Below are 22,427 nucleotides of genomic sequence, written 5' to 3'. Positions count from 1 at the left end.
AGTGTATTTCAGAAAGAGAAGATAACATTAACAAAGACACGGGGGTATGAAAATGTTTAATAAAGTTCTTGTCCATTAGATCAGGAAAGCAAATTTTGTTCAAAGCTTTCAATTTCAAGAGACCTTCCAGCCACAGTCTTACCCAAGGCAATTCATTTTCTTTAGAAATATAAAAAATGTTTTTGATAGATGTTAAAACAATTAAAGGAGGCTTCTAATACATTCTCAATAAATATATTCTATTTTATTTCGAAGTGACCCACATAAATGATTAGTTCTACCTTGACTCTATCTGTGCGGCCGTTGAAAAGTCCGATCCGTCTTATGGTGCTGAGGATGGGATCAGTGGAGTCATCAATCATGTTGTGAGTTGTCACTGGAGGTAAAGACTGTCGCTGAAGTAATAGAAGAAAATGTCAATTGTGGAAAGAATTAATGCGTGACTAATTTCAACAATAGGTCACTGGCGACATGTCTTCCAACCTTTTTGCCTTAAGTCTTTTGAGATGACACTAATGATGATGAATAAGTTTTATGTGTTTCAGAGGAGGATAATGGGTTGAAGGACTTTCTTCAGATATTGTGAACACATGATACTTTTGTTTTTTTACTTGCAACCATTATATGAAAGGCCAAACTTCTTGCCTGCTTCTGGGACTTATTTGGAATAGGGTGTCCTGAAATCTTGACTCAAGATGAGCTAATCTCGTGGATCCTTTTAGACATCCAGGGGCTATCCTCTGGTGCCTAATGTCTCCACTATTTTGACGAGATTTTGGAGTATGCCTAAAGAACATTTATCTTTCCTTCTTAGCAATAATTCTTCTTGACTGAGAAACAAGTTACCTTTTCTCTATGGCACTCAAAATTCTATGTTTTTGAAAATTTTACGTTTTTGTTGTCATTGCAATATACAAAGTTTTTCAATTGGATATATTGGTTCCAAATGAATGTGTGTGTGTGTGTGTGTGTGTGTGTGTGTGTGTGTCCAGGAGGGGTGCAAATGCAGTCCTCTTTTACAACAAATTATGTGGGAATTTCCCACATTTAGGGATATCGCAGGGATCAGGGTGAGCCTCACCTTGAGAAAACCACCTTTGTGACCATATTTCCCCTGCCAGGTAAATATTGAATGAATTTTTTAATTGGATATGAAAACAAGTTCCATGTGATTTTTAAAAGGAGCTCTAAAAAGCACTCATAAAAGAGAACATACAAAGTTGTCATTTAGGTGACTATATAAGAAAGACTTTCTAGCTTTTGGGTTTAAAAGTTTCCCAAATTAGCCCATTTCAATAATTTAAAATGTTGACCTAAACCGAGTTTAACAATTTTGAGAAGTGGTAGGCACTGTTTTATTACCTGAGTTGAAAAGATGGCTCTTTTCATAATTGTTAGATCATCTCGATCCAAAATATTGTTCATGTCAGGAATTTCTCCTCTGTGGGGAAACATTAATAATAAAAATAAAAATAACTGGCACTAATTTCATTCTTTCTATATATCACTGTTCTAATCAGTTTAAAAATAAATGTAAAGCAAACAATTTCCTAATGAAGTTCACAGACAAATTTCTAAAGTGTAAATAAGCATGATAAAAGAACACATTTGATAGTGTAAAAGAAAATTGAAAAAAATTTTTTAAAACATTGATGTTGACCATCAGGGGGATACTATCATTATACTTTGCCTGCTCCTTAGTACTGTGTTCCAAAGTGATGTACCTTGTCCATTTATAAGTTGATATTTTTACTGATAAAAAGAAATGATGCTCACCTGTCACCGGGTCAGGAAACAACACAGCTTTCTCTTCGGATCATAGCAAAATCCATATATTTTATATATTATTATTTTATAATACATTTAATTTGATTTCATTATTTATATTTTATTATTTATACATGTATATATTTTATTTATTTTATTATTTATTAAAATACATAAAGTTTATTATTTATTAAGTAAATACATGTTGACATTAATTAATGTTAATTAATAAATATGTTAATTTAATATATACACAAGTATGTATTTAATATATATTAAGTCAATATATATTTAGACTTAAACTCTCATGACCTCTCCCTCAGCTTCTATTTGGCATAGTAACCCCAATGAGATTCCCATTAAATTAGAATCTATCTTAATACATAAATACTTTCTTACTGTATAACCTGTTTAGAAGTATTTCTCAGATGAAGGATAAAAGAACACCTGCTCAAATGATACAGCACATCTTCAAAGGTTAGTAATTCCTTTATGTTTGAAACAAAATAAATACATTATAGTATCCAAATTGCTGTTTGAATAGTGACACCTCAAATGTTTGATGTGTTAAGTATTCAAAGCACCTACCTTAATAATGCATCATAGAGTTTCTTTCCAAACTTTTCCTTCACTGAATGTGCAGTGTCCCTGTGTAAACGGAAAGATTTATAATTTAAAAAGAGTCACAGTTTAAAATCTTTGTTTTTCATAACAAAGCTGTTGTTTTGTCAGTGTATACTTTTGTATTGCCTCTTCAATTATTTTCCTATTTGCCAACTCATCTCGAGTTAAAATCTCCAGAGCTGAGGCAGCAGAACACTCTGACCAGCCTACAGAGCTTAACATTTTTTTTGCTTGATGATATTCAGAAGAGGGCAGAGGGCTGGAAGGTGGAGGTAGAGATGTAACAAGATTGGGAGTGTGTTGATAATTATTGAATCTGGGCTATGGGCATGTAGGAGGCCATATTATTAGTAAATAATTTCTTTACTTTGCCATATGTTTTCATATTTCCACAATAATTTTTTTTTTAATTCAACCCATCTTCAACGATTTTTACAGAGGCTTTATCATTCCACGGTAGCTCGTTCCAAAATTTTTATAGTGGCAGTTTTATAGGCATTATATAATCCAATGTAGTAGCCCAGTGAGGAGAGAACCAGGTAGTATTTGTGCCATAATAATCTTAAGGGGGAAAAAAAATAGTTCAAGGAGATATAACACAAATCACACACATAAAAAATCCCTTTACACTTATTGTTCAAGAACATTCTCAAGACATGAGATTACCATAGCTGTTTTCGTACTGCCTGGCCTTTCAGGGTTTCCACATTGAAATTATTTGTCTGGGCAGGCATGATGAAAAACACCACCACTGTGATGTCACTTTTATGCATCTAACAAGAGATCAGAACACACAACAGAATCAATGACCAAAGATAAAATAAAATGTGTGACAAATTGACCTTAAACTTTGAAAAGATAGCGTTTTAAAAATGCCTTTAGATAAAAACAGTACTTTTTATGACTCACAGAGAAATTACACCCACTATACTGAGGCTCTTTTAGAAGTTTTAATATAAATTGGGCTTTCCATAGAGGTTTATCAAGTAATAATTTAAAAATTCAGACATAAAATATTTTCATAACATCAATCACCTAAAATATATAGCATTGATATTGATATCACTGTGCTTTTCGGTGGTTAAAAAAGGTAACATAAATGTGAGCTAACTTCACAAGGCCAAAATTCATTCTTTAAATTTTTGGATTGGAAAGTTAATGAGGATTTAGTTTTGGTTTATTCTAATTTTTTTCCTAGCTTATACACATTGATTGGCACAATTGATTATTTATTTTCTTCTGTAAAATGTTATGATATTACATTTTAATTTTTTAGACCTAAAGTAAAGGAAGTAGCATGTGTGTAGCACTTTTGGTGTGACAGACAGTGTACTGGGTACTTTGAATGCATAATTTAACCCTATCTTTGTAATAACTGTACACTATAGATATCACTCTCCTTGTTTTACTAATGTAGAAAGAGAGGTTCAAAACAGGAAGGAGTCTGACTTTGTATAACAGATTATTGGCAAAGCTGGGATTCAAACTGGTGGGGGTTTTTTTACTCTAAAAATCTATGGTTTTCTTTTTCCTCTTCCTACAAGTACCATTGGCCAAGCTTCTCTCAGAAGGAAATGATATATCAAATAGCTATGGAAAAGAAAGCATAAACTCACTTAAAACTGTGAGCAGATGAATACTCATGTATCTCCTGAGTGTGGAACACTTTACCATCTAATCTGTGTTCTCTGCACTCTAGGGCCTGACAATCTATTCAAAAGTCTACAGAAGTCATAGAATAAGAAACTCACTCTCGGAGGAGCCAATGTGCTGTTAAAGAACAAATATATCACATGGAAAGAGAATGCTTTCTTTTCATTTCTCCAAGAACTATAATTAACTTTTTCTTCACATCGAAAAATGAAGTGAATACTTAATAAATGTATGGATAAACTGAAGAATGTCCATAAACATGATACATGTTTGATATAGTTTTGAGTCCATCTATAAAGCTTGTTGAATAGATACATACTATGAAATGTGATGAAACAAGGTTTAAATAACATAGTATTTTTAAGTGCCATTCCTACCAGAGCCCAGCTGACTTGCCAGGAGGCAAAGCCTTCAAAGAGAGCCTGCACATCTCAAAGGGAAAATCTTTGTCTTTTTTTTTTTTTTTGCATCAAAATGTAAGTAACAGTTTTATTTGCAACAACTCAAAACTGCAAACAACACAAATACCCACAAACAGATGAATGGATAAACAAACAGTGGTATATATACAAGATATCCCACTTCTTCTCAGCAATATAAAAAGAATGAACAACTCATATAAGCACCGAAGATGAATCTCAAAATGAATATGCTCCATGCGGGTACCCAGGAGGAAAAAGAGTAAACACCTCATGACTTCAATTACATAAAATTCTAGAAAATATACACTTATCTGCTGTTAAAGAAGCTATGTTACTTAAAATAAGATTTAAATAACAGATTTATGTTATAATAAGATTATTTCAGCTTATTCTGGAATAATCTTTCAGGTCTTCAATCCTATTTTGTAGACTTGGGTTTTTATTAATGTATTTCTTATTAATGTGATATATGTAAATTTTCTAATATACTTGCTACAATGTCTGCTCTAAGAAAAAAATAAATCTATGTCCAAGAAATAAAAATTTATTGGAGAGCAGTACAGAGCTCAGGAAAGTTTAGATTGTCTCAATATTGCAATGAGACTAAATTTTACACTGGTTTCCTGTGAGTTACTGTTATTTAGTCTATATTTTTATGTGATTAGATTATAATATAAGCCAATAACTTTAATCAATAGCTTGACATGCTACTATTGTCTATAGTTGCTTCTATTGGCACAGGTTTGGGTTTGTTGTTGTTGTTGTTGTTGTTGTTGTTATTGTTGTTTGTCTCTTGTTTTTGCTTGATTAGTTAGGGACCTATTTTAAGTCCAACCTTCCTGAGCAAAAAAATGACCCCACGTTATTGAGAGTGGGAACCTCCTTTACCTTCCTTCATGTTTCCTTGTGGTAGGTTATCTCCTAGTTTCACAGTTCAAGACTCTCAGTCTAGGGGAGGAGGTATGGCTGGCGAGTTGGGGGATAAACAGTTTGTGTGTGTGTGCCTCGTTCTACAGAGAGCAACTGCTTGGCTGTCAGCCTGGAACCATGTTCTTCTGAAGATTTGCTTTGGTTGTGGGAGGATGGTGATGTCCAGAGCTGTCTGTGATTATATATAAGTCTAATGACTTATATATAAGTCATTATATATAAGCCTATTATTGTCATATATCCAAGCCATATCCTCAATTAATATCTTTACTGGTTTTTAAAATGGTAATATTTTATTCTCCATTTGTTTGATTTCTCTTTCAAGTGGTTACAAACTCATATGTCATTTTAAAACAGCATATAATGTGATAAGCTTGTGGCTGTCAAAAAAAATACCTGATGACATAGACAAGTGAATATACAAGTGAACAATGCAAGACTAATATGTAAATTGCAAGATCATAATAATTTTTAGAATAAGATTGCCATTTTAAATCTTCAAAAACATGTATGCTCTTGGATGCTGTTTAAGAAGCCAGAAAGTTCTATACTTCCCACAGAAAAAAAAGTCCTTCTATAAAAGCATGGCATTGCATCTTAGAGTTCTCTTACCCTCAGCAAGAAATTTAGCCTGGATAAGGATTCTAGGAAGATGTCAGCTCCTTTATTTGAAAACTCATACCTCCCAGCAATGAAAAAGAACAAAGTCTTTTCAAGATCAAAGTCCAGATGACTAAAACAAAACAAAACAAAACAGTTTCAAATGAAATACAGCAACAGCAACAGAATGGACACGTGAATTCTGTTAAAGTATAAAAGGGACTGAGAAAGATAAACATTTATTATAACAATCCTGTTTTCTCTATACCAAGAGATCCCTAAAGTCACATGCCAATTTTATTTTAAATAAAGAAAAGCATACCCATAGAAATGACCTCGAACAAAATCTTGAATCCTGGCTTTGTACATTGCATGTAGATTTTGAAATTCATGTACTGCTGAAAATTTCTTAACGTTCAAGCCATTTGGAGTAATTACATCTGGAAAAGCAAAAATAAAATGATCATGAAAATCCTCTTTTGAGAAAGGGTACCATTGTAGAAAAATAATGTATTTAAATCTATAAAGTTAGATGTTTATTAACATTTCTAATCTCTAACGATCATAGAATTGAAAAATTTTAAAACTTCACAATGAATTATTGAAATAAGAAACCAGGAATACATGACCAAAATAACATTCATTGACTGCTATAATGAAACAGTCTAATTAATAGCAACAATAATGATTACTGTAATTTTAATTTATTGATTGTTTACTGTGAACCAGGCACTGTTCTACGTGCTTTACAATGTAACTCATTTGCAACCATCAGTGGAGTAGAGACTCTTTATCTGCATTTTCAGAGGCAGAAACTGAGCCCTTGAGTTGTTAAGGAATCGAGAACACAAGCGTAAGTATTAGAATCCATGCAGTCAGCCTCCATGAGTTGTGTCTTTCCCTAACCATGTTGTGCACTAAACTACATCTTATCTCTTATTTTGACCAAGTGTGAAGAAAATATTCCATCTATTTGGAAAATTGGAAAGGAAGCCCTTTATTTCTAATGCCCAAAAGCTTTTATGGTTCAGGAAGGAAGACTCCACAACGCTGTTATGTGATAAGAAAGACAGAGACTACTGGAGTTCAAGATAATAACTACCTACTGAGTTGGACACATGTTCATTTAGCAGCAGTAAAAACAAAAGTAATAAAAAAAGAAGCTATGTCCAAAAATTTAGCACATGGCAGTGGAGATTTTTGCAATAGAGATATGAGCTAGAAGTATAGATATGCCATCATTCTGAAGGATATTTAGAGTTAACAGGCTATTATTCCCTTGAAATGGTTCCACAAAGTCAACCCAGGCTTCTTGGTCATGCCTTGTGTTGGCAGGTGGGGGAACTGCTGTTTTTTATGAGTTTTTACTAAGTCGTTGAGCACATACTATACTCCTTTACACACCTTGCCACGGCAGAGTCTATTTTAGATTGCCAAGGTTTCCAAGTAAAAGTCCTCATGTGAATAATTCCTAGATGAACTGTCGAGTGTGATCAAGATAGGAGAAATTTCCCTCTTACAATGTATTATTCATCTTTCTATAACATTTATATAGGGCTTCGTGCCAGACTCTATTGTATTTGACAAATATTAATTCCCAAACCATGTAGAGTAAGTTTTTTTCACTGTCCTCATTTCATAAATGAAGAAACTGGCCTGCAGAGAGGTTATTTGCCCGATGTCAAGTTAACTACAAATTTACAGGGGTAGGATTTAAAACCAAGGAAGCCTGGCCTGGGGTCTAAGCCCTTATTCATTATGTTAGGCAGCTGTATTATCCAGAAAGATATAGAGGGCAAGAATGTGTATAAATACAATTGTATTATGACCTTAATTCTTCTGGAATTTTCTCACTGTTTCAAACCATTAAAAATAAAATACCTTAGTCTTGAAATTAATTTCTTAGTTTATTGACCTAAGAAAGAAAGAAGACCTATTTTAGGTCTTCTAAAATCCATATTTACTCCGCAGAATAATTTCACACATACAGGCCTACATGCAATGACATGCTGGTAAAGTTTAACGATCAGGACAGAGAGAGAAAGAGAGAGAACAAGAGAGACAGACAGAGAGAGAGAGAGAGAGAGAGAGAGAGAGAGAGAGACTTAATTATTGGTTCTTATGAGCCCATATGAGCTGGTCTCAGCACACTGCTACTTATGTGGCTTAAGATATAAGGTTTTAAAATGTTTTTATGCCTCATTGATAGATATGGAATCATATGGGCACTTTTACATAGTGACATAGTTAAAACTGTGGCTTTAAATACAAATACCAAACAGATAAAAAATGTTAAAACTCAGTATTCAAAGACAAATTAATATGCCATACTATTTTTTACATATCCAATTGTCAAAGACTAAAATAATTAAAAATTCATTGTTGGTAAGAATGTGTGGAAACAGACACTCTCTTATTTTTTCTGTTGGGTTTCACCCTGACACTGATGATAATGAATATTCTCCAACTGCCTTTGCCTCTTTGCATTATTTCCTCATCATTCAAAGCCCCAGGCAGAAGAATCTGATTGGCTGATTCTGAATTATTTGCTTCTTACCTGCTTGGAAACAGGAAAAATATCACATTTTGTCCTCCTTTGCTGTGGTGGTGGAAGGCAGAGTATTGCCACCCACCAAGACCACACAATAGAGATTTCCTTAGAATAAATTCAGAATTTGGATAGAAAAAGAATCCTTTATAACACAGATGCCTTTGAAATAAGGACGGGGGTGAGAGGTGGAAATTGCTATTCTTAATTATATATATAGTTAATCTGGCACCATGGAATCTCTCTTCTCACTCTAGGTAATGAAGTAATTCAGTAAGAAAATGTACAGGTAAGACCATAGAAATGAAATATATAGGAAAACAATATACTTAACTTCATAGTGCTTATAACCTAAATGGAGGAGGCAGATAATAAACCAAATATTCAAATAACCAAGTAATATGTCAGGGGTAGTTGGTGCCATGGAGAAGAGTAAAGCAGGTAAGAGAATAGGGAGTACTTAGGTGGAGGTGCTGGGCATGTTTTTGTTTTTGTTGGAGGCATGAGAGGGAAAATCCAGGTGAATCCAAGAGAATTCTTGGAAAGAAAAAAGGACAGCGTAGGATCTTTATGTTACCTCTGTACAAATTACCTGGGTTCTTTTTTTTTCTTTTTCTTTTTTTTTAATTATCTAACACTTCAAAATATGTTCTTTAGACTTTCAGCTAGTATCTAAAAGAAAGACAACTAGAGACAAGACCACAGGAATTAAGCAAGGAAGATATGTTAATTAGAACCATTTGGCTGCAAGTAACAGAAACCTACTAACTTCAACTTAAGTATAATACTGAAAAATTTAGTAATAGAATGCTGAACAGTCTCGATGCAAAAATTTAGCTGAGCTATAGTCTAAATTACTGTGGAGAATCTCAAGAGTCTTCTCTTTCCATCTGTTTCTGCTTCTTATGGCATTTCGCTGTAGTTTCACTTTTTTTTGTATCCCATGAAACACAATAAAAAATGGACAGTGTAAACAGCTTCAAAGCTGACATTTTTATTATACAGGAAAGCATTCAAACAGATTCATCTGTGTAGACCTCTTCCTATGAGAGCATTCTGATAGACCTGGCTTATGCCAGGTGTCTACCTCTGGACCAATCATCTGTGGCCAGGTGATAGGGTCACGTTTTATGAATATGCTTCTTGGTTTTACCACCTCTGGATGGCCTGTGGCTAGTTCCCAGAAAAACTGGCAAGAACATCTTAGAGGAAGTAAAACAACAGATTTCTACCAAACAGAAACAATGAGGCAATGTTATAAGATGTTATAAGAATTGGGATAGTCTTGCACAAATTTCTGTTATTTTCTGAACTTTCATTTTCTTAAAATAGAAAAGTCAGCTTAACTTGGTCAAACGCACCAAGTCATTATGATAATCTAGTTCAGACCTAGGGCATTTCAAGCATAGTCCATTTATTCAACAAGCACAAACTGAATACTACTGTGTTCCAGATATAGCTTAGTGTTGGTTTTACTGCAAAGCCACTGAAAATGAAAGTATGGGTGAAGATTTGGGTGGTAATAGTGAATGCAAATTTTTCTGTATTGTTTTATTTTTATTTTTTGTTTTAAACAAGGTTCTCTTGCTCTAATGTCATTTGGAACTGAAAGATCAGTGACAAACTCAGGGGTAATAATTACCAGGCTTTCTCCTCAGCATGTGTTCTGCCTCTATTGCTGTTATTTCAGAAACTGTGGTGAACACATGAGCACAATGGACTGCGGCTCGCTCCATGCAATACCGATGATAAATCTGCCTTTCCCCAGCCTCTTTGTCTATGTTAAACTGTTAAAAAAAAAAAACACACACACACACACACACACAATAAAACAAGTACATAATAACATTTCTTACACTGATCCTTCTATACAAGCAAAACAAAATCACGTATGTCCTATATTATTTTCCCTCAAGGCTGTATAAAATTTTCTGACCACAAAAAAGTAATAATAATTTTTATTAAACCCATTACTAAATGCATAGCTATTTGTGCTTAAAAAGGTTTTGTGTACTTTATTTTCTGCTTCTAAACTGCTATTTAATCCCCTAAGTAAAAGTTATTTCTACTTTGATATAATCACATAGAATTATTTGGTATTTTAATTATACTATTACTTTTCCCACATTTTATAAATATTGAGCTAATTTCTTTCCCCAAGTTTCTTATCATGTTTTCCCCATAAACAATGAAACAAAGCCGACATTAAACTAGATACCGAAAATAAATATAATTATTATCATCATTAATTCACTGACAGGGAACCTGACAAAGAGAAAAGACAAATGTTTTTCCATAATTATAAAAGTCCTACCTCTGTATTTAATTTCAGGAGTATATACTTACTTTAATTAGATAGTGTTTTTAGATTGTGCAATCATCCATTATTCTGTATATCTTAACTTCAAAGAAAACACAATAAGCCAAACCCCAAATAATTACTTAAATAGTTGGCAACAGTTGTGGGCTTTCACCATTTTGCTTAGTTATTGAATGTTATGTCTAATATAGCTGCGTATGAAAGTAGCAGTGTTGAGAGAAAAAGCTAGTTTCTGGCATTGTATCAGCAGCGTGCTTTTCATAATAAAGATTCATAAGAAGCTATTCAACATTATGCATCAGGCACTCTTCTAAATCATATTTAATCTTCATAAATGACTGAGACACATATTTTGTCTTCATTTTATGGGGGGAATTGAAACTTTTAGAGGTTAAGGAACTTGTCCGAGGTCACATCCTTATTAACCATCTTAGCAGAGCCCTAAATTGATCCCAAATCAGTCCGACTCACAGCTTGTGCTCTCATCTGCTTTTATATCTTTTAGAATCTAACTCGATCAACAAGTCAGTCCCAATAATTATTGCATCATATCGAGGAAAACACTAAATAAAAAGACTTATTAGATAATTCTAAAGATTAGAACAAGAAAATTCTTAGCATATTTTTTTTGACTATAATATTTGCAAGCATCTCTCTGAAATTCAGTGTTTGAATCAGGGCTCTATATGCATTCTTGGATCAGCAGAAGTTTTTTAAAAAGCTCTGTATGACTGGTCTCATTTATTCAGCCAAACCTCTCATTAGCTAACAATTGTTTCTGTACCTTCAAAGAGCTTATAAATTAGTGAGGAAATGGGTAAAAATCAGGCAGAAAAGTGTAAGTGCTGAGTAAGGTATAGGATCAGAGCAGGACTGATTCACTCTAGCTGAGGACAGGGAAAAGTATCTCATAGTATATAAGTGTTCATATTGTCGGAATCACCTCCAGACTGTAAGATTTTGAAGGACAAGAAACCATCAGTTATTCATCTTTATAACTCTAAGTTAATTAGAGAATAAAATGGTATTTGGGACATAAAAGTTTCATTTGGGGAAAGGCTATTTTAGGCTGAAAAATTAGATGCCCTAAAGAAAAAGTATATAAAGTCATATGGTATGTACAGAAAATAGCAAGATGTCTGACATGACTTTGGCATTGGGAATAGAATGTAGGAGACATAAAAGGGTAACGTCTTGGTAGGCTATAATAAGGCCAGATCACAGGATTCTCTGAAGACAAGGCTAGGAATTTACTTTTGTCTTGTATACAGTGGAAAGCACTACACTGGCTCATTTAGAGGTATGGTAAAGACATGGCCTATGTTTATGAAAAATAACTCTGAAAAGAAGTTTGAAATGTTTCCTATCTCTTTGAGCTTTTGTGAAGAGTAGATGAGATAGCATGTCAAATGTTTACAAAAGTGGCTGGTACATGGAAAGTGTTCAATAACTTTAGCTATTGTTATTTATTGTTGTTGAGCATAATAAGATTTCATATGTGGGATAGCATTTAACATTTAGACATGTGGACGTGGGAAGATAGGTTTTCTAAGTGAGCAAACCTAGTATGAAAAGATACAGGTCTTCATGAAGACAGGCACAGTGCATGCTTCTGCTTTTTCCTGGTCCCATGGGGGTCCTTTATCTTTTAGGCCTGTGACATGGCCACACCTGGGCTTTACAGCAACCCTATCTGTTTATACATGTTGTCCACTTTCCCCCATATTCATAATAGAATGTTAAAACCTCTGTCTGATAATATCAGCACTTAGAACATATCTGGACCTGGTTCTTCTGACAATGGAACTTCCCTGTGTTTTCATGTATCTCATAACTTTTTGTTGAATTCTGGAGAATGTGTATAAAAGAATAAAAAATGAGGTAAAGTGTATATTAACCAGTAAAAAACCAGTCCAGTGACGGAGTTAAAGTTGACTAACTCAAAACTTGGTCAGAGGAAAGAGTTAAAATCCATCAAACAATTGTCTGTGGCTTCCTTCAGCATTTTCAAAAACCAAACAGCACTGTCCTCACATTTCCATCAAGGAAATTCTGTTGCTGTCTAGAAAAGAGAGGCGAAAACTTCAAAAAAAAAAGGCACTAGCTATCTAGTGGTTGTAGTGGAGAGGAAAATTGACCAATTATTGGGCTAATAAGAATAAATTTGGAAACTTCTTGGAGAATCTCAGAAAATTTATATGCTGGGTAAAAATGGTTGAAATTTTAGCTAATAAATTTAACTAAAAATGTTGACCAACTTCAAGGTCTTTGTGAATTGGCTAATAACAAAAATTATTTTCAGTTAGCAAATATTTTTTGAGTAAAATAGTTGCAACCTTTCTGCTTTTATAAAAGTTGAATACTTTTATTTTTATTTTCATTCCTCCCACACCTCATATTCATTTGTCTGAGTCAGAACTTACTGAAACAAATCTTGGGTCTTTCATCAAAAACTAAATTATGAGTCATTTCTTATGTCAAACTTTAAAAAACATTTTAAACATTTTAAACATTTTCATGTATATAATTTGGTATTTTTATGTACCACCCAAATTCTAAACCAAGTGTGGGCATGAGGTGAGGGTCTGCCATGGAAAATGATTATAGTGGCTCTTTCTGTGAGAAATGATTATGAGTCTAACTCAAAATCTAGTTCTTGAGTACTTGTTATTTACTAGTCACTCTGCTGAGCAGGACATTTTACTAGGACAATGGGTCAGGGTTTGACTAAGCTTACCTACTTCAACCAGTGAGGGGTTTTCAGCTGGGGAGATGGATATATAATCTTCTTTGAAGACAGTATGATATAAATACTGACCTTTTATCAAAAAGATAAAGTTGTAATATGTAACTGTATACCAAAGTGCATTTGTTTCTAAAAAAACAAATAATATCTGATATATATTAGTTGTTTTTATTAATAACATAATGTTCTTAAGTATTCTAATGTGAAATATTTGATATACCTCTTTAATTTCTCTTTCACAAAAATCAAAGTCTGCTCTTCTCCAGGAAACAGGGTTGTGGAGCTTATCATAGATCACTGGTTTGCCCTTTTTAGACTACTATTATAATACACTATCAGAGAATTTCTCCAATCTTCTGACTTTCTTAGTTCCTCGGTGACATTATTTTAAATGTACAATTTATGTTTACAATTTGACCTTTAGGTCAGGCTGACCTTTTTATGGGAAAACTCTCATTAGGGCCATTCATTGATTTGCAAATGTTAAAATTTGTCAGAAAAAAAAGTTTCTTGCTTTCAAAGTGTCAACGTGTCTTTAAGATAGTTGTATAACTCTCCACTACCATTATCTAAATATTATTTATGTATCACACACACACACACACACACACACACACACACACACACACACACACACTCTGTTTCATAGACTCTTAATACTTTTTTTAAACTGGAGAAGTCTTTAAAAATCAATTTTCCGAGTTCCTAATTTTCCTTAAAGTGAAACAGAAAAAACCCTAAAACGCTAAATTAATTTGATTGCAACATAGTTACTAAATTTGCAAAACTCCTGACTCTATGGTATGCAAATAATTTTTTGCTATTACTAACATCATAAAAAAAAGATACACTGTAATCTGATTTAACTGATAGGAAATACAAGAAAGAATGACTTTGGGTTATAGAATCGAGCAGTCTTCTAAAATGAGTAGACATAACTGTTTGGTCATCAAGGACCCACATCCCGGTTTTTAATAACTTCTGCCTTATCTGACCCCTACCAAAAATTCAACTATACATTGCAAAGTTATAGGAGAAATTTGGCCATTTGTTCACTTGGAGGATAGAGGAAGTAAGGCTTATAGTGCAAGCTGTATGCCTCACATCTCACTTCTCTATCTGCCCCTCAGAGCTGTGTGTGGATCCAAGGTCTTCTCAGCATTTCCTAAACTGCAGAGTAGAAAGGAGCCTAACTTTATGTCCCCAGGGTCTTACTCCTATCATGCCCCTTTGGACCTTGGATCTATTGCTCCAAAGTAGACAGGCATCGTCTCGCACTGCTACACTCTACACTCTGAATAAGGTTAAACTATATGAGCTCTCTGTCACCCAGGAGAGGCTTTGTCATGCATATTGATTAGTTAAAAGGGCATTTCTGCCATCTGGCTGGCAGATGAAATGTAAAGATCGATACTTCTGATCCTTCAGCTTTAAGGATCGGAAAAAAAGGTGATGAGGAGGAAGAAAGTAGGACTATTTACCTTATCAAGATGGTTGTAGAAATCAATGTTTGCTGCACAGAGATACCTCCCAAGCAGTGTGGCGTGAGTAGTAAATATTGTAGCGATTGGAAGTTTCCGGGCCCGAGAAAGGACCAGTCCTGTTCCGGCCTGCCATTCGTGGAATTGGGCAATAACATGTTTACCTTCTGCATGGTCTGTCACCTACATCAGAAGAGAAGCATTTAGAAAATTTGTTCGTGAAGCTTGATCTGATCGTAGCCTACAGCACAACGAAAGTTATCGTGCCTATAAATTTCAGCATGGTTTAAAGGGATCTAAATATGGAACATGCGGATTTAGCAAATATAAATGTTTTATAGGATTTGGTGGCATGTACATAAAGCCCAGTGGTTCTCACACTTCGCATATATCAGATCACTTGGAAAGCTAGTAAAGCACTTACATCCAGGTCCCCTTCTCAGGTAATCTAATTTAATAGTTCCAGGCTAGGGGCAAGAATTTGCATTTCTCTCAAGGTTGCAGGTGATACTGCTAAGGGTGGTCCATGGAAATACTTTTTGAGAAGCACTGACTTTGGCCAAAACCTTTGTACTTTAAGTATCTGCTCTTCAAGAAGTTCCTCACAGCTATGAACTGTTATACAGATCGACAGCAGCAAAGAGGCGACAGCAGAAAAAAGGCTTGCCCAGAGGCCTTGAACCTTTTTCAGTTTTTATTTACGCTTTGTATCAATGCCTATCTGTTTCTTGAACTGCTTTATTTTAGAAAAAGTTGGTTTCTTGCTTTCTTGTTTCTTTTCTCTCTATTCCCTTTAACAGTAAGAATGATGGCAGACACACACAACACACACACACACACACACACACACACACACATGCTTGGAGGCTGACTCAGCCTTGGGGGCAGTGGCTCAGGGAGGCAGTTCTCAGAGGAAGAGTTGGTTCCACCAAAAGATGCTAAAACAAGAGTGTATATTGGTCATTAGACAAGATCTGCCAGCATCTATCTAACCTTTCTTCTATTCTGTCACCAACACAAAGCAACAGGACTGCCCCTTCACCTTATCCTTCACTTCAAAGCAACCCTTTGAATGGCTATTGTAATATGACTTTATCAGTAAGAAAGACTGACCAAGGGGAGAACACTCCCAACATATAGTCTGTAATCTTTCCTTAGACCACACCCCCACTTTGCTAGAAGTGCTCTGATTTTTAGGTTAGGTATCATCATCTTGAGGTACTATAAATGTGGAGGATCTTACTGCCAGGCTTTGAGGACTTAAGAGAGTGCAGGCTTGGCTCATTTAACAAGGACTAGTTTCTAACACTCTCATTTATTTTCACCTATGGAGTATTTCAGTTGTATGAACTCCTTAGCAACTGTTGGGATCACTTCAGCCCTTAACAAATATTGGAAATTTCTAAAAGTCACTGCAGCTGCATAAGTACTCATGCATAAACAAAACCAAATATTTCAAGCTATTTTTCACTCCCTCAATTCTAGAATTCATGTATATAGTGCATGATGTATACTATTTTTTTTTTGCATATATACTGAGTATTATCTATGTAGCAGGCAATAATATTGGATGTTTTATATACATATTCTGTTTAAATCTGACATGAGGTAAATATTAATAAGCATTATTATTACCCTGTTTCAAAGGCTGGTGTTTGGTTTTAAAAACGCTGAATACTCGGATTCCTTCAAATGTACTAGGATAATCCACAATGGCATTAACTTAAAATTCACTTAATCTAAAGATAATGGAGTCATTGCTGGGTAATGCTGGGCACAGATACAATTGTGCTGCTCCTCTGTTTTATAACTATACAGTAAACTGTACCTCTTTTAAGAACCAGGCAGTTAAAGATCCAAAAATCAACATATCATTGGCTTCTCGGTCGTGATAAGGGATGCCGACATGGCATGCTTCCCAGAGGTCACCCTTCCACCTGTCCAGATTCCAAGCCGAATAACCTATGTCAAAGAGCACCACATAAGGACTCCCTTCTATCAGCCATCTTCCAAAATGTACCTGCATATAAAGAACACAGAGCCATACAATAATGTTAGATAATGCAAAGGAGGAAAATATATTTGTGCTTAGAAGATAGAGCTTTATTTAGAACTTAATTGCAGATTATGCAAACTATATAGGAAATCATAGTGACAACACAAAGCATCTGATTTCGAGCCTGAAGATGTAATGCGCTTGCATCCATTCATCTAGAATCTCCAACTTTTTACTTTTCATTAAATTTGGTCATTTGAAAACAAAGTATTAGACAATGTGCTCTGTCCTGTGATCATGAGCTCATGGTTTTAGGATTTAATATTATAGCTTATGTTTTTATGATAAAGTCATAAGATGAATTGCTCTGTATCTTTATCAACTTATAGTTGGATGTAATTTCTACTATGTAACTTATTTTTCCTTATGCATCAAGACTTATGATATTTCCTGCTAGGAAAAAAAATGTTTCTGTAGATAAATGTGTATTTTTCTTACTTCTTCTATCAAAAAAAAAAATGTAACTTGAAATATTTCCCAATACGGTTGCTGCCAGAGACCTTAATTAAATGTACCGCCCAAGATAATTTATCATTTTAATCTAGCAACTCAGAGTCTAAACTGATTGCATTCTTTAAACTGACTGTCCATCAATTCAACTACTGATTCAGTCACACAATTACCTCCAAGACTTGTGCCAATTTGCCTTATTGCACAAATGCTGAAATTAAACAGCACTGAATCTCCATCTATTCAGCTTCCTAAGCTTTCACTCAGGCTGCTGATTGCTGTTAGAGGAAGTCACAATTGTGTATATTTGTGCTCTTAAAATGTCCTAACTATACATCAAAGATATCTAGAAATTCTTTTACATAGTCCTTGAATACTTTTGAAGAACTTCTTCCTTCGAATTCTCTTAACACTTGCCTCCTAACTCTCCTAAGATGACATTTAACCTCTCCTTCAGTAAGATCATCAAAAACACTGAGTGAGACCATCCTGAATGTTTTCATCAACTTATCTCTGCTTGTACTCATCCTTTATTTCCTGTTTAAGTGAAAGAGGAGAAGAATGACTGTTTCAATAGTACTTTGGATCTTGTTCTCTCTCCCATTCTCAGTGACCTCACTCTCTTCAATCATCCATTTCTTCTGAACTTTCACTTCTCCCTATATGCTAGATATTTCTTTTTGGCATATAAATATGCTCAGGTTTCATTCATATTTAATAAAACATTAATTCTTAAAACCATGTCACCCTGAAACTACTTAATTTATCTTTCTTCTTCATAGGAAAATCTCATAGCCACAACTTCTACACCTTTTTCTCACCACTCATTCACTGCTCAACCCACTGAAATCTTATTTAACTTCCTCTTCTCCTTTGAGACTATATTTAACAAGGTTACCTTGAATGATCTTAATATTGCTAAACCTGTTGACCCTGGTTCAATCTTTTGTTGACATAATCCCTTCTTCATACTTGAAATTCTCTTTTCCCTCAACTTGACCTCACTATTTTCTAGTGACTTAGAACAATACAAATTAATTATCTTACAGGTTGGGAGTCAGTAGTCTGAGATGGGTTTTATGGATTAAAATTAATATGTTGGAAGAGTTGCATTTCATCTGGATTCTCTAGAAGAGAACTTCTCCAGAAACATATCTATCCTATACCGTCTACTGAGCTCCAAATCTATTATACTACTAAGATATTTTCCTATGGTTTCACAATGTGTCGCAAAAATGTGCCTATTTAAAATCAAGTTCATCATCTTTCTCACAAACCTGCTTTTTTCTTTTCCCTAATTAGATGATGGTCTTCTCTCATGAGCTCATGTACATAGTGTTCTGTTTTCCCATAACAGTGTACTAAGACTTGTCAAGTGAAATGTCAGTCATTAGCCTTTACCTGGCAGCCATGTTTATTCATTGCGTCCACTGCTTTTCTAACAGCATCATTTAAAGGTTCACACTGTTCTACCTGAGTCTTCATATTATGCTCAAAATACGGACCAATCAGAAAATAATTGTCTCCCCATTCATCTGCTGTTGTTCTGGCCTTTGTCTGAATCACAGTATAGATGCCACCAACTGTGAAAAAGAAAAAGTTCCATTATCATTCAGGTTGGTAATTCATTTTAAAAGATAAAGGCATGGAAGTCAGTTCTCATTTTTAAGTAAGTACTTAGGATCCATCAAGTACAAGGGTTTATTTAACTAGCTAAAAGAAAGTTTTTAAAGGACACTAACAAATAATCACTATTAGTTCAAGTTATGCATATTTTAAAGCCCCTCTGGGTACATGTCAGAGAGCAGTAGGTTGACAACAGCCTAAAATCTGAAGAGACAAACAATTGGAATGAAGCAGTACTTGGCTTAAAGCTCTATCCACATTGAAGTATCAAAGTTGGGACAAAGAGCCATTGTCACCACATGTGCCTTCAGTAGCAGCAGTCACCTTTCACCCCTTCTCTAAAAGTGATCCAAGAAGGGGCTAAGTTATATCCAAGTTACAGCCAGTGCTGAAATTATGAACAAGTGTGCCAAGATAAAGAGCCACTTCCCTTCCTAGGTACCAAGCAAGATAGCTTTTGACAAGAAGAAATAGCCGATAGATTTTGAGGGAGAATGCTTGGTTCAATCCTCATGTCTAACCCAATGACACAGGTACGAATTTCCAAACGGTATTTCATTTTCTCCCTCTAACATCACTGACACCACTATTAAAACACAAAGCCAAGAAATATGTATACTCTCAGAAAATATGTATACTCTCAGAAAATATGTATACTCTCAGAAAATATGTATAACTTTGGATCCAGCATGTCTACATAAAAAAAATTGTCCCAGAGGGAAACAAAAAAAGTGTCAAAAGATGATAGATAGATCGATCGATTGATAGATAGATAGATAGATAGATAGATAGCTGATAGCTTGCTATGAATCATTATATTGTTGAAAAATTAGAACCAACTTAAATTAAACTAGTTAACTCACTTAACCTAAGGCTCAGTTAGCTTATCTGTTCAATGGGAGTAAATTAGTACTTAGTTTGGGGGAAATGGCAAATCATAGTAGCAGTATTAATGATTAAGCCTCACTGAGAATGTGGTATTTAAGTACTTAAAAAGATGAAGAAATAAGGCGGGTGGATATCATGGGGAAGAATTTTTCAGGCAAAGGGAAGGATTAGAACCAAGGCCCTAAGTTGGGAACACAGTGTGCAAATGGAGAGTAATAGGCATTCATAAGGAAAGGTTTGGGTGCAACAACCAGGTAGGAAGAATAGAGAGGACTGAGGGGAAGAAGGAAATTTAGGCAAGCTATTTCTTTGTGCCGGCTCTAAACAATCATCTCATACAAGAATATAAAAAGAGTCTGAATCAATTTCTTGAGCAATATTTTGTCCATGAGCTATAAATGAGGGGTGATTCAAGAAATTCTGTGTGAAATCCCAAAGCTAATAGAGATCCTGGCACCAATCTTCAACTCCATTTTCAAGAGCAATTTTATTACTTGCATATTGAGAAGAAAGCTTCGTATTTTTCACTACAGTTTTTCATAAGGTATTCAAATTAATCAGGATATTGGGTTTAATAGCTATGCATCTCTTAAATAATAAATCTGATTGATAGTCACAATCTGTGTCCAAAAGGTAGAATTGTCCTCTGCAAATTTTTCTTTAAGCTTGAGCCACTCAAAATATACTTTTTGGTAAATTGCTTTTTGAGGGATAAGACACAAATGGCAAATGTTGATACTACTATATGATACTAACAGTATTCATTAATCTATCAAAGAGAAGAGCTAATGTAACTCTTAAAATATAAATATCAGTTTCAAGCAATTTCATAAGAGCCTACATAAACGTATTGTCCTTAAAAACTTCATTATTGAGAAAAGGCTTCTTGACTGTACCTGAGAGAAATTTAAACTGTCACTTGAGCAGAGTCTATCAGGAAAAAAAATGTAAAATTTAAAAATAAAAGTCCATCTCACATTGTTTCAGGCCTGATTGCAAATAAATCTTTCCCCCAGACTTCTCCCTGTATAGTCTTTCTGTGAGGAGGTTCTCTTACTGCATTTCATATGCTCAAGCTCCATTTTAGCCTTCCTCTGTCCTTCCCATATTTATATGCCAACTAATTTCCCTCGATTTTTACTCTTTTTACCACAAACTCCTCTGCTGACATGCTAATTATAGGTAAATGTGATGGCATAGACATAAGGTCATTTCTATTTTCAAATTTGAAGTATAAATCAGAGAGTCACCAACACATTTTAAATTTTGTTATTATTCTTTTACCAGTGTAGGTCGCTGAATTTGGACTTACCCTTCATTTTCAAACATGTACTTTGTATTTTATTGATCTATATTTTTTCTGAAACAACATGGGAGCTATCTTTAGTGTGAGGGCAAAGTATCAGACCTTTCATAAGAAAAAGAAGACCAGCTTCCGTGGCATATATGTCACTGAAGTAGCTATAACTCCAAGTTTTCCTCTAGAAAGACTGCTGATATTGTTAAAAACCAAGATTCCAAAGCAGCATGGAATGTGGGCAATAGCCAAAATAAGGCATTTTATAAATACACATAAATTGGAAGTCTCTTCTTTATTTTTTAAATGTTTAAAAGTTACAGAATTTGGAAGTTATATGATTTTAGTATGCATAGTGAATAATCTGACCCTCCTGTATCAAGGCACGGTTGCAGAAGCAAAGGTACTCATTATACGATTAGAACATCATTCTAATGATGTCTCAGTTAGAACATTATTCTAACTGAGACAGTGTATAAATGCTACTGGTGGCCATGGTCAACGAGTTTGTGTGCCTGTTGCTTTGCTAAATTTGTGGTTCAAATCAAAGCAGCCATGGTGTCAAGTAGCAGGAGGTGAGACACTTAGAGCAAAACCACTTGCACACCTCACCCTGATTACAGCACAGCGGCAGCTTCCTGTATAACACAGGAGGGGCTCAGACATGGTAATCGGGATAAAAAAGAAAGTGGAGAATAGCGCTCCTCTTGAAGCTATGCATGCCCCAAGCATGGTTATTCCATAGATTGTGTGTTTTGTGTGGTGTTGCTCGGGATGCTGTTGATGCTGCCACTGCACATCTACACCAGGAAAAGAAACCTCAACCCCTAATTATCGTGTCACCCATGATTGCAGTAAACCCGTTCCGTAACTTTTTTCCATTTTCTGCTTTTATTTTTAAAACCGACTCGTGGAATCACTCAAAGTCAAAGCCAGGATGATCATGGATGATCCAACTTCCTCATTTTATAAATAAATTTTATGAAAGTATAGTAATAATAATAAAACACCTACAATTT

General features: G+C 34.7%; 1 protein-coding gene and 1 pseudogene across 1 annotated transcript in view; both read right to left on the bottom strand.

The window, feature by feature from the left end:
* The window catches only part of GYS2 (glycogen synthase 2), a 39,360-nt gene that overhangs the window by 11,813 nt on the left and 5,120 nt on the right, over positions 1-22,427 (bottom strand). Inside the window, exons 2-11 of the mRNA XM_039882534.1 lie at positions 18,999-19,180; positions 16,920-17,111; positions 15,092-15,274; positions 10,187-10,331; positions 6,319-6,436; positions 6,009-6,129; positions 3,058-3,164; positions 2,356-2,415; positions 1,363-1,441; positions 282-395 (exon numbers count right to left, since the gene is read on the bottom strand). Of these exons, the coding sequence (XP_039738468.1) occupies positions 282-395; positions 1,363-1,441; positions 2,356-2,415; positions 3,058-3,164; positions 6,009-6,129; positions 6,319-6,436; positions 10,187-10,331; positions 15,092-15,274; positions 16,920-17,111; positions 18,999-19,180 (1,301 nt within the window). The remainder of the gene's footprint in view (positions 1-281; positions 396-1,362; positions 1,442-2,355; positions 2,416-3,057; positions 3,165-6,008; positions 6,130-6,318; positions 6,437-10,186; positions 10,332-15,091; positions 15,275-16,919; positions 17,112-18,998; positions 19,181-22,427) is intronic.
* LOC120618782 (uncharacterized) lies at positions 991-1,129 on the bottom strand (annotated as a pseudogene).

Source organism: Pteropus medius, unplaced genomic scaffold (genome assembly GCF_902729225.1).
Source record: "Pteropus medius unplaced genomic scaffold, Ma_sr-lr_union100, whole genome shotgun sequence".
NCBI lineage: Eukaryota > Metazoa > Chordata > Mammalia > Chiroptera > Pteropodidae > Pteropus > Pteropus medius.
This window is presented reverse-complemented; position numbering and strand designations above follow the sequence as displayed.